This window comes from Lutra lutra, chromosome 1, assembly GCF_902655055.1.
Source record: "Lutra lutra chromosome 1, mLutLut1.2, whole genome shotgun sequence".
NCBI lineage: Eukaryota > Metazoa > Chordata > Mammalia > Carnivora > Mustelidae > Lutra > Lutra lutra.
The window spans coordinates 151,649,806-151,662,989 of record NC_062278.1 but is presented as its reverse complement, the minus strand read 5'-3'; the positions used below and the strand labels follow the sequence as shown (position 1 = coordinate 151,662,989).

At 50.0% G+C, this 13,184-nt stretch overlaps 1 protein-coding gene across 21 annotated transcripts in view; it reads left to right on the top strand.

Annotated features, from left to right (window-relative positions):
• TRAK1 (trafficking kinesin protein 1) overlaps nt 1–13,184 on the top strand; it is a 121,896-nt gene that overhangs the window by 61,018 nt on the left and 47,694 nt on the right. Inside the window, exon 1 of one of the 21 annotated variants that reach the window (XM_047739457.1) lies at nt 113–361. The exons of 19 other annotated variants lie outside the window; for them this stretch is intronic. In XM_047739457.1, the coding sequence (XP_047595413.1) occupies nt 250–361 (112 nt within the window). In that variant the 5' untranslated portion in view covers nt 113–249. Of the gene's footprint in view, nt 1–112; nt 362–13,184 lie in introns of those variants that run through there. One more of the 21 variants, XM_047739594.1, reaches the window with a different exon arrangement.

Below are 13,184 nucleotides of genomic sequence, written 5' to 3'. Positions count from 1 at the left end.
CGCCCCACACTGTCCCTCCTCCCAGCTCCTGGGAGCCACCCCCTTCCGGGTCTGTCCTGGGTGACGCTGAGCCAATTCCCTGTGCACACCCTCCACTCCAGCTCAGCCAGGGAATGTCCTCTGCCCCGTCCAGGGCCCAGCATGTGCCCCAGGGTTCCGGGCTACAGTGGCTCCTCTGGGTAGACGGCTGGGTGCTATCCCAAGAACCGCCTGTTAGGGCAATGTTTGGGCTTTGGGGTGACTTCAGCAATGTCCCTGAGAGACGTGGGAAGGGAAGAAGAGTACTTTGAGTATGACTACCAGGATGAAGAGAGGAAAACCTCCTGTGAACAGCATGAAAGCCTGGACCTCTTGGAAGAGGGTAAATTCTACACTTTGTTCCAATCTGACCCTTTCCCTGTTAGTGTCTCACTGGCTGTTTCACTCATCTCACAGCACTCTTCTGTTTTCCTATTGAGGTGTAACTTCCAGTATACAGATCTTAAATGGCGAGTGGCTTGTAATGACCTCCGTGTAAAACCACATGCAGCACGTCCAGCACCCTGAGGAGGCCCCTCGCACCCCAGGAGGGAGGCCGCTGTCCTGGCTTCTGTCATCTTTGATCTGTTTGCTCCTTTGTTCTTGATCTATGTAGATGGAATCAGTATTGGGCATTAGTTTGTCTGGCTTCTGTTGCTTAACCAATCCATACATGTTATTGCAAGTATCAGTAGTTGTCTGGTTGGTTGTTTTTCCCTTAGTGGCATCCCAGTACTCTTTTTTAAGAGGTTTAGTCGTTTTCTTGTAGCTGATTGGGTTTTGGTAAATTAATGGGCAAGAGACTGAGTCATTATTAAATAAAGTATATTTTTATGCCGGCGTTATTTTTACTTATTATTATTTTTTACATTTAAATTCAGTTAATTAAGGTACAGTGTATTATTAGTTTCAGGGGTAGAATTCAGTGATTCTTCAGTTACATACAGCACCCAGTGCTCCTTCCATCAAGTGCCCTCCTTAATGCCCATTACCCAGTTATCCCATCCCCCTGCCAACCTCCCTCCAGCAACCCTCAGTTTGTTTCCTATAGTGTGCTAGCATTATTCTTCAAAGATCATTAACCACCAATTTGAAATAGGGGCTTTAAAAAAAAAAAACAACTTAGGATTCCTTCTTTCTTTTCTTTCTTTCTTTCAAAGAATTATTTATTTGAGAGAGAGAGTGAGTGGGGGGGAGGGGCTGGGTAGTTAGAGGTGGAAAGACTCTCAAGTGGACTCCCTGCTGAATGGGGAGCCATTACCCTGAGACAGTAACCTCAGCTGAAATCAAGAGTCTGTCCTCAACCAACTGAGCCACCCAGGCACCCCAGAGTGGTTAAAGTCTCCACGCCCGGCGTGGAGCTCACCGTGGAGTCTGAACTTAAAACCCTGAGGTCAAGGCCTGAGCTGAGATCAAGAGTCGGATGCTTAACTCGCTGAGCCACCCACATGCCCCTAAGGATTATTCCAAATAAAAAAGTACAAGGGCTGATGTTGAAGTCACCTTGGGAACCCACCTTTAGGCTCTTTCAGAGGGATGCTGCTTTTGGACAAGCAGGAGAGTGTTAAATTAAGGATAGACCCAAAGGCTCGGTGTGAGTTTCCTAGTTGGCCTTCTTTGGCTTTCGCCCAGAACCCAGAGAAATCACAGAGAAAGGGATTTTTGGGGTGCAGCTGGATGTTTCAATGGTGACTGCATGTCTGTTCCTTAGGTCTTGAGTAAAATCAGTGTGAATACCTTTTCAAAATTCTGCTCTGTGATGATCTCTTTTCATGTCTCAACCAAACTTTACTTAAGAAATTATTTATAATCGGCCATATAGCAAAAGTTTCTCTTTTGAGGTTTCTGTCCTGAAGATACTAACATTTCCCCTGCTGGACAGTTAAAAGGGGATTTGGAGAAAGCAGGGAAAGGGGACGGCCAGAAGAGAGCCAGGCTAAGCACTCTGTGCTAAGGCTAGGTGTCCTGCCCGACCCTTTCACAGAGGAGATAGTGGAGGTGGATGGAGAAGTGTCTGGCGGATGGGGACTGCACATGAGTCAGGTTCCTGAAATACTCAGGAGAAAGGCATCCGTGTGTTCTTGTAGGTTTACCTGGATCAGCTGCTGTCCCTTACAGCTGTGGGACTGTAGCCTGCAATCCGTGTGCCCACATCACCTGGGACCTGGTTAGAAATGCACATTCTTGGGCCCCAGACCCACAGAGTCACAACCCACTTTTTAACAAGATTTTCCAAGGCTTCCCATGTGGATGAAAGTGTGGGATGAGCGGTCGCTGTAAAGCAGACCAGGATGATTTTAGAAACCACTCATTGAACCATACGATTCTAAATTAAAGACTATACCAGGTTCTGGAGCAGTGTCTTATAGCCTAGGCAAGAGAAGAAAAAATGTTGTATTGAAAATGTTTCCTATATCTGTATTTTTAACCTTAAGGCAAAAACTCTGAGCCAGATGATGGTGATGAGACCCAGTGTTTGTTTTGTATTTATTGCATGGGCCGGGCACCTATCTCAGTACTTTCTTTTTTTTTTTTTTTTTTTTTTAAAGATTTTATTTATTTATTTGACAGAGATCACAAGCAGACGGAGAGGAAGGCAGAGAGAGAGAGAGAGAGGGAAGCAGGCTTCTTGCTGAGCAGAGAGCCCGATGTGGGACTCGATCCCAGGACCCTGAGATCATGACCCGAGCGGAAGGCAGCGGCTTAACCCACTGAGCCACCCAGGCGCCCCTATCTCAGTACTTTCTATGAGTCTGTGCATTTAATCCTTAAAGCAGCCATATGCAGTGAAGTGCTGTTACCATTTCCATTTCACAGGTTTATAAGAGGAAACTTATGTGACCGTGTCCAGAGTTACCGAGCTAGTAAGTGATTTCAACCTATATAAAATGGCCCAGGGGCCCTCTGCTCTTAAACCATTGTGCTAGCAGTTCCCAAAGTGGGTTCCTGCCCGGTAGCATCAGCATCACCCAGGATTGTGTTAGAAATGCACATTCTCGGGCCCTGCCCCAGAATGTGGGGACCTGCTGAGCCAGACACCCTGGGTTGGGGCCTGGCAGACTGGGTTTTAACATGCCCTCTGGCTGATTCCGACGTACATTATCCTGTGCTGGGCCACGTTTCATAGATAACCATGGGTGTTGGTTCACAACCCTTTCCAGAGGTTCCTGGGTGTAATCTGAAACCCGCCCCCATTCCCCGTGGGTAGCGAGAGACGAAGGAGGAGGCAGGCCACTCCAGATTGGTAGGTGGCAGGTTTTACAAGCAAAGAGAACTTCCGTAGGAGGCTTGCCTTGGGCAGCTGGAAGACAGTGGGTCCCCACACCTGCCTGCCAAACCTTAGAAGTTTTTTATAGAGAAGCTTTAACAGGGTTTAGTCACGTATACCGTGCAGGTGTTCTCAACACTACCTTACCATCTCAAGGCTTTGACCTTGGAATGGCCTCTGGGAGCAGGAAAGGCCAGCAGAACCCACATTCTAAGGATAGGATAGGGAGGATAGGATAGGATAGGGAGCCTCTGAGTGCCCAGGTCCGGCTCACAGGTCACCTGAAGGTGGTCATATCTTTTTTGGCATCCCCCAACGCAGGTCCCCTACTTGAAGATCACATTCAAGGGGGGCCACTGCTCTGTATTTGCCATCTCATAGACTTAATTTCTCTCTCATAGACTTAAATTCTCTTTTGTTCCTTCCCATTCCATTGCCTTCCTTTCTTCAATAAAATGCTCAAGTGTCCTGGAGGGGTGAAGTGTTAACAGTAATTTCAGGACAGTGAGCTCCAAAGAAAGATACTTTATTGCCAGTGTGCTTCCTTTTCTTTGTAAAATGAAATTCATGAGACTGGCTCCTGGCTGCAGGAAGTCTGGGGCATGGATCAGAAGACGGCGGTTTGGTTTGACAGGTTTGGTTTCTGGGGCCAGTCCTGTGTCCCGGAGCAAGCCACTTGCTGGACAGGCTCTTGCTTTTCTCCAGCGCTGTCATACTGCCTGTGTCTTAAAAGCAAGACAAGATGGGAAGCAAGTCCTGTGTGTGGAAGAGAAGTGCTCTTGGGTAATGAAATTATGTGCAGGATGTGGTTCTGAGCTGGTTTAGGTGGTTTTCTTCCCTGTAAACTGACCTAAAAGAAGTGCTGGGTTGCTCTGATAGCTGTGGGTCTGGGACACATTTATTCTTTTCGGTCACCTCGTGGGGGTGATAGGTACTTTCCAATGTCACCCTTTAACCTTCAAAACAGCCTTTGAAATAAATGCTCCTCCCATTTGCTCTCAGCGCAATGGAGGCTGAGCTGGGTTGTCCCTGACCTGGGTTGTCTCCGACCTGGGTTCCCCCACCGTCATCCTGCCTGGGGTCTGCCTTCCACCACACCCAGGCGCAAAGCTAATGGAGCTGAAGGCCCTTCCTGGTCTCTCCTCATGTAATGGTTCTAACCCATGAGGTGGGCGCTCCCAAGAGAAGCAGCTTGCTCACACCAGGCAGCTGTGAGTGGCGGCTTGGTGCTCGCTCTCCTCCCGGGAGAAGATGTCTGGGTTCTGTGTCTTCTGGCCACCGAGGACTTGAACAGCGCAGAAACGGCATTGACCCGAAGTAGGTCTGGGCTGCGTGGCATTCTTGAAGGAGGCCTCTGCTTGTTTGCTGCGGTCCCCTCTGGTCGAGCTGAGAGTGGGCAGGGGGCAGGCCTCAGTGCTGCTGGAGTGAAGTTCTAGGTCGTGCCCCCCTCCGCGCCGAGCAGGGTGCTGGCACTGGCACCAGGAAAACACTGGTGAAGAGCGAAGTTTTGTGGTCATTTCCTTGTGGTTTGCTGTGTGGTAGATTCCTACCACTTTCTCAAGGGAGTGCCTAAGGAATCCCGATTTCGTAACTTTCTTTTCTCATCTGGACATTCCTTGAGGCTGTTACCCAACTGCAAAGTTCCTCACCCTGTCCCTGGCAGGTGGCAGGATCGGAAAAGAGCATATGGAATTCTCTGGGGTTTACCAGGTACCCTCATAGCAGGTTTTGGTTTCCTGAGCCCACGGGCTGCGGAGGAGCCTTAATCCTGGTGCCTGCTGGACCAGGGCTGGGTTCTGTGTCTTCTGGCCACTAAGGACTTGAACAGCGCAGAAACAGCATTGACCCAAAGCAGGTTTGGGCTACGTGGTGTTCTTGAAGGAGGCCTCTGCTTGTTTGCCGCGGTCCCCTCTGCTCGGGCTGAGTGGGCAGGGGTCGGGGGCAGGGCTCAGTGCTGCTGCAGTGACGTTCTAGGAGTGCTGGGGTTCTGGTGAAGTGCTGCTGGAGTGAAGTCCAGCAGGGCTGGACCCCGCTGATGGCCAGGACGGAAGTGGCCCCATCCGTGTTTTGCACAAAAGGAAGTTTTCAGGTGTTGAGCACTAACCAGAAATGGTCATCTGGAAAAGCAGAGTTGGAGAAAACACCAGTTGGCAGTAGGAACCTAGCAAGAGCTTGATGGAGAGCCTCCGGCCAGGGGACTCTGTGCATGGTGGCACCCTGCTGGGCTGTGCCCATTCTCCAGCTGGTTCAAAGGCGCAGGCGGAGAGGCAGTGCCAACAGCACATTCCTCCAGTTTGAGAGGGAAATTGCCAGCTGCGTGGAGGGTGCTGGATGGGGGGTGTTTGTGATGTCTGCCCCAGAGCAGGCGCCATCAGGGTCCTGCCCTGGTGTCTGTGTTGACACAGGGTGGCCGGCAGCATGTGAGCAAGCCGTGTAGGACTCTCTGCTGTAGGTCACGCAGGAGGAAGGAGCTGACCCAGCTTATCAGTACTGGCTCAGCACTGTTTGCTCATGGTGTTCATGACCTTGGCCTCCAGCCTGGGATTTGGTTAGTGGTATCCATGGCCACCCCATGCAGGCCTCCAGCGATGTCAGTTGCTTGGGGTGGTCCTCTGACTGGGGTGCAGGGACCAGCATTAACCCAGGGCGGGTCGAGGACAAGGCTCGCCTAGGGCCTGTGTTCTTTTGGGGTCCCTTTGCTGCTCTGCCCACTTCTGGCCCCTGTCCCCAACCCCTTGCTATCCCCAGTCTTCTTGTATCTGAGCTTCCAGCAGCGCCTCTCCTGGCACTTCCTGCTGGGTCCTCTCTGTCATGCTCGTTTATGCAAGTTCCTTACGTGCTTGAGGTTCATGCATTTACTCAGCAGACCGTGGTTAAGCTCTCAGTCGTGGAGGGGGTGTCACGGCAATCAGGCCCTCCCATGATAGCTCTGTGACCCGGGGGTGTTTCTCTATCTCTAAAGGGTGGACAGCAGTAATACTTCTGTCCTGGGATGAATGTAAACACTGAGGAGGCGATAGCCGTCCAGCACTTGTCAGAGTGCCAGGACGTGGTGAGCCATCATCAGATATCCCGATGGTGGAAGGACACCAGAGATCAACTGAATGTTCTAGCCTAGGGTCGGGTGGATGTTTATGGCATCCAGGAGTTCGTGCTTATGTCGGTGGACGAACCACTTGGCCTCCCTCCCTGCCTGGTGTGTTAAATGGGGATCATTTGTACGAAGTGGAGCTGTGCTGGGTTTTAAGTGAAATAGTCCAGTCTGTTGTGAGATGCCCAGGGTAGCAGGTGACATGTTGTAGATACTCAGTAGGTGTTTCGTTTCTCCTTCCCCGCGTCTTTAGGAGTTTGCCGCCGTGCTCTGCTCTCGGCCCACCTTGGAAGGGAAAGTGACTCAGTAAAACAGTCACACTGGCATTGTAGTGAGTGGTGGTGATGAGCAGTGAAATGTAACCAGACTGTATTGTCTGGTTTGAGCTCTTGGCAGTGCTGCCCCTCCCCCCCCCCACAGTGCACACGCAGTCACTGGTGGTGACTGGACAGACTGCTGTTGTAGCGGGCCGCCTCTGCCACCACACCATCCCAGAGCCCAGCTCCTGGGGCTGCGGTGACAAACCAGCACTTTGCACTGAGAGGAGCGGTAGCCTTGGTCAACCCATTTGCTTCTGGCCTGAGACCACGGCTGCTTATTAGTTGATGCCTTTCCTTTGAACGCTGCTTCTTTCTTAGCAGCTTCCTTCCTCATCCCTTTGTGTCCCATTGGACTTGAGACTGCCGTTTTCCAAGTGGCTTCTTTTTTTAAAGATTTTATTTATTTATTTGACAGAGAGATCACAAGCAGGCAGAGAGGCAGGCAGAGAGAGAGGAGGAAGCAGGCTCCCCGCTGAGCAGAGAGCCCGATGCAGGGCTCCATCCCAGGACTCCAAGGTCATGACCTGAGCCGAAGGCAGCGGCTTAACCCACTGAGCCACCCAGGCGCCCCCAAGTGGCTTCTTTCCCCCAGCCCCAGGGACGTGGGAGAGAAGGGGAGGTGATACTCTGGGACCTTTGCTTATCTTGGGGTGACCAGATATACCCTGAGGCTTTAATGTTTTCATCCCTCTCTGTGGTATTGGTTAGACATGAGCCAAAATCTTCCTTTTTTTGAGTATCAGTTATGTGTTGGTCCCCAAAGAAGGCTCCACTGCCTTCCTGTGACGTCCATAGCCCAGGTGGGAGGGGACGTGGGCCATTTGTAGAATTACATTCATTGGGGCGCTGGGTGGCTGAGTCATTAAGTGTGTGCCTTTGGCTCAGGTCAGGATCCTAGGGTCCTGGAATGGAGCCCTTCCCCTATCTTGGAGCCCCAAGTCAGGGTTCCTGCTTAGCGGGGAGCCTGCTTCTCCCTTTCTCTCTGCCTGCTACTCCCCCTGCTGTGCTCTCTCTATGAAATAAATAAATAAAATCTTTTTTTTTTTTTTAAAGAATTACATTCTTGGGGTGCCTGGGTGGCTCAGTGGGTTAAAGCCTCTGCCTTCCTCTCCCTCAGGTCATGGGCCCAGCAGGATCCCAGCCCGCATCCGGGCTCTCTGCTCAGCGGGAAGCCTGCTTCCTCCTCTCTCTCTCTCTGCCTCTCTGCCTACTCTCTCTCTCTATCAAATAAATAAAATCTTTTTTTTTTTTTAAAGATTTTATTTATTTGTCAGAGAGGGAGAAAGAGTGGGCACAGGCAGACAGAATGGCAGGCAGAGGCACTTTTACACTATCACGTAATGGGGCAGTGGTTGGAACAGAGTCTGTGTAGTTTCTGTACATATGGTTGCCTATTTGGTAACTTAAAATATTGAGGTATTACTTACATACCATAAAACTCAGCTACTTTAAATGGACAGTGTAATGCTTTTGAGGAAATTCTCAGAGGGGTACAGCCATCACCCTAGTCCAGCTGTAGAACATGTGTATGCCCTCCCCATGTGAGCTCCCTCATGCCTGTTCCTGGCTAGTCCCGTTCCCACTCCCAGCCGCAGCCCCCGCTAAGCTGCTTTCTGTCCCATTTGCCTGTACTGAATACCTCATAGGAAGGCATCCTAAAGGTATGGTCTTTTGTGTCGGGCTGCTTCTGAGCGTAGGCTGCCGAGGTCCCTCCACTTACTGCGTATACCAAGCCTCCATTCCTTTTTACAGCTGTGTAACTCGCAGGGGGCAGATGTACCACATTCTGTTTATATGTTCACCAGGAGAGTGTCATTTGGACTGTTTCCACTCTCTGGCTCTCATGAGTAATGCTGCTGTAAACATTTGTGTGCAAGTTTTATGTGGACATAGGTTTTTCTTTCTCTTGTGCAGAGACCTGAGGGACTTGTCAAGTCTGTGACCTTAGGCCATTCATCTGACTTCTCAGAGCCGGAGTTTCTCTGCCATAAAGTATGGAGACACAGGTGTCTAACCCACCAGCACTGTGAATGGCCAAGGCACGCAGGGGCTGCTGCCATTTAAAGATGTCCCCCTGCCTTTGGGGAGCTTGGGTGGCTCAGTAGATTAAGCCTCTCCCTTCGGCCCAGGTCATGATCCCAGGGTCCTGGCATCGAGCCCCACATCAGGCTCCCTACTCAGTAGGGACCTTGCTTCTTTTTCTCTCCCCCCCTCCATTCATGTTCTTTCTCGCTTGCTCTGCTCACTCTCTCCCAAATAAATTAAAAAAAAAAAAAAAAAAGATGTCCCCCTCATCAACGTGCTTTGCCAGATTGGCCTAGTCTGGGAGTCTGCTCACTGTCTTCCAAGGGAAGGCTGACGGGGAAAGCCGCAGTCTTTACACGGGCGGGCGGACTGTTGTCCTGCTGGGCCTCAGGGAGGAGCAGGAAGGCCCCAGCTGGAGAAGCAGGCGAGAGACAGTCCCTGCAGAAGGAAAGAGGCACATGTGGCACCAAGCCAAACCAAATTCAAAAGCATCTAGACAAAGCTTTAAATAAAGGACATTTGTTTGTCATGCCTGGAAACTTAGCCCCAGTGCTGACTCACTCAGAATTTCACAGGGGTGGGGGGCATTTTTTTAGCCTGTGGCTTTCAGGTTCTGAACCTTCCACTCCTTGCCTTACCTGGGGGCAGGACAGACAGTAAGTACTTACTAGATTGACTTCCTGGAGGATGGGGGCCAACTGTAGGGATGCGTTTTCAACTGGCACCTGCTGTTACTGGTCAGAGTGAGAGAGGGATAACCCACTGATTTGTGGACTCTGCCCTGACACCTCAACTGGGCATATTGAAAGCTTATTCAATATGTTTAGGGTTTTTATAAATATTATAGAAAATAAAATTCACTTTTTAAAAGATTTTAAGGTAAGAGGAGAATTTATCAGGGAGGGGACTTGGAAGCAGGTTCTAAGATTGAAAAGCAATGTTCTAATTAATTAAAGGATCTGTGAATAAGCTAGAACACGTAGCCAAACAACCCCAAATGCAAATATTATGGGCAGTCATGAATATCTTCTCTCTATTCAGGGATATCGGTGACTTGGTCTTTGTGTTGTAAGGGAGCGATGTCTCCTGAGGTCTCGGCGCTCGCGCGCACACACACACTTATAATTAAATCGTATATATATGTGTGTACTTTTGTCTGTATACACATATATATTTGTACATGTGCAAAACATTCATTTATTTGCTTCAAAGGTGTGTAAAACTGACAGGAGAAATGTTACCAAAATTAGGTTAAGAAGTGATGAGAGCTACTCTTGCACACAACTTGAGGAAGCTCTTTCCACCACGATGCAGTACCTAAGTGAGCAGTGAGGACTGCCCACCAGAGTTTCTTGGATAAGGCCAAAAATGTCAAGGGGGCCTTGTTGAGTCCTGTAATGTGATGAGGAGGCATGGGTTCATCGGGAGAGCGGGTCGTATGCTGGAACCTTCTTGCCCTCCACTCCATTGGTCAGGCTTGCAATTCTGCGTCTGACCTCCTGCTCTGGCCGCTCCATGGCCTGCCCCACCCCTGCCCATTTCTCCCACTGCTGCCCTGGGGCTCCTTCCCAGGTGCGCGTTTGATCTGACCCTGGAGTCCCACCCCATCCCCTACCCCTGCTGATCCTGGCCCCTTGTTTTCTTTCCCGCGGGGGTTTCTCTTGGGCCTCAGGTGGTCACCCAGAGCTTCCCACTGACAGCATCTCCTCATTAGGCAGGCACTCGTCTCTCTTCAGGGCCTGCTCTCTGTAGATATTGGGGATTTCTTGGCTGGCATCTCAGGTCTATGAACAGGAACTGTAAAATGGCTGCCAGCATTTATTCTCAAAAATGTCTGGGGCATGGTTTAATTTGCATAACGTTTGCATTGCTGATTTTCAGCCAGAGTGCCCACCCCCTTCCCTCGGAGCTGCACCCTCCTCCCTCCCCCAGTTAGCTGACAGCCCAGTACAGGCCTTGCTGTCTCTGCTTGGCCTGCCCAGGGCCACTCATTCCAGTCTGGCTTACTGATTTCACCTGCCCACCCAAGGAGAGGCACTGGGTTCTTCTCTCATTGCAGACCATGATTTAGCTCCTGGGAAGGCATTCCTTGCTGCTGTGGGCCTCCTGCTACAGGTGGTTGTGTGGCTCTCTGCCTGACTCCTTATTCCCGTAGTGACCTCAGCTGCTGCCCCCCTTGCCAGTGACTGCATTAGGGCCGCCCCATCGTGCTTCTGACCTTCTGTCACATGCACCTGTCTTTGTGGGGGACAGTAGGCCTAAGAAGTGGAGTGCCCGTGACCCCTCTGTTCTGGTGAGAAGCCCAAATCCTGTCTTTCTGATTTACCTCCCATCCCATCCTGTCGCTTAACTCTCTGAGCAAGAGAGACCACTTCTCTCCATTTTACAGCCATTTAAGATTGCCTTGGATTAATCAACAGCCTTGACTACCCCCACCCCCCACTTCTCTGTACTGTAGCCAGAATTTTTTCTGAAATACAGCTCTTAGGTGGACACTTCCTCTTTGAGAACGGCTTCTGCTGTCCCATCATGGAAGCCCAGGCTCCTTAAATGGACTTGCCGGGCCTCACACACCCTGGGCCCCGGCCCAGCGTTACCCGGAAGGAGCATGTGGGTGGCCTGTTTTCTCTGTGCCTCGGAAGGAGCAGGTCTTCCGTCCTGGTGATCACAGAGTCTGCTGCCCTTTTGAGACACGTTAGTTTGATACTGCAGGAGGGGTGCTGTCTGTATGGTGTATCAGCTTTGCTACTGTGGGCATGTTAAACTTCTCTTTCTAGGACTTAGACCCTAGTTTGTTCATGTTACCGTGGAGGTTTATGGCTGTGCTTTTACTTTAGTGTTTGTTTTTTCAACATCCTTTGAGTGGAAGCGGATTGATGTGCTAGTGCTCCTTTGGTCAGAACTGGAGCCTCCCTTTGGAATGTCGTTCCCATGGAAAGAGAAACAGGACCATGGTCTCTTATAGATTGAATATCTAGAAAGTCTGTGCTTGGAAGGTGCAGCCTATACTTGTCTTACTGTTTAAAGGCATTGTTGGTTCTTTGCCCACTTCTTTGTTCTCACCCCAGCCCCCTCATTTCTTGGAAGAGGAACCCAAGACACACAATTACAGGGCTTTTCCAGGGCCTCATGACCTTGGTAGAGTCTCCTGTGGAAACCTAAGCCTCAGAGCCCGGGCTCCGGGGATCTCTGTCCTACACCACAGATGCTTCTTGCTCTGTTTCTGGGTCCTGAATATTGTTGATGTGTGCTGGCCTCAGCCTTGCCCTTGTGTTCTCTATGGCTCCCTAGCTCAGGATGTAAGCCAGACTGGCCGATGATGTGCAGTCCTGCTGTGCAGCCATGACCTTGGTCGGGTCCTTCACATCTCAGTTTTCTCATCTGTGGAATGGTCATCGTGACAGCACCCACCCTGCAGGGCTGTGGTGAGGATTAAGGAAAAAGCACATTAAATCCCCCGGACTTAGTAGAAACTGTGTGAATGTTAACGGCTGCCCCGTTGGACATCTCTTCTTAGACTGACATCACCATTTGGTAGCTTTATGACATCAGAGGAGTGACTTAACCTCTCTGGGCCTCAGTTTCCCATTTTATTTTTTAAAATATTTATTTATTTGACAGAGCGATCACAAGCAGGCAGAGAGGCAGGCAGAGAGTGAGGAGGAAGCAGGCTCCCTGCTGAGCAGAGAGCCCGATGCGGGCCTTGTTCCCAGGACCCTGAGCGGAAGGCAGAGGCTTAACCCACTGAGCCACCCAGCAGTTTCCCATTTTAAAATGGGGTTAGTGTAAGTTCCCATCCTGCCGTATTTATCAGTCATCCATATAGAGGGCTATTGAGCATGGCCCGGCCATAGGAGATGTGCTCAGTAAAGGTCTGCTGCTGCTGCTGCTGTTACTGATTTCTCTAAAAAGTTGCATCAGGGAGGATCCCAAGACTCTCTATTGTAGTCAACTGTATACGTTCTGAGAAATCTTTTAAGTCATTTTTCCCCCATCAGTACATGGTCACTACAAAAAAAAAAAATTTGAATTTGTAATGCTATCTAAATGTCAATATTTTTATGACTCTTCTAATTTTTTCCTGTTTTTATTATAAATCAGTACATCTTCTCTTCATTAGGATTATATATATAATATTATATATATAATATATATGTATATATTTATTTATTTAACAGGGAGAGACACAGCAAGAGAGGGAACACAAGCAGGGGCAGTGGGAGAGGGAGATGCAGACTTCCCGCTGAGCAGGGAGCCTGATGCGGGGTTCCATCCCAGGACCCTGGGATCATAACCTGAGCTGAAGGCAGAGGCTTAACCCACTGAGCCCCCCAGGTGCCCCAGATTACATGTATTTTTCAGAGCATTACTGGAACAACAATACACATCCTTTAATAGCTCAGAGTCGGCAGTGGTTTTTCATTTATGCCTCTGACTCCCGAAGCTGGGCTCTCTCAAAGGC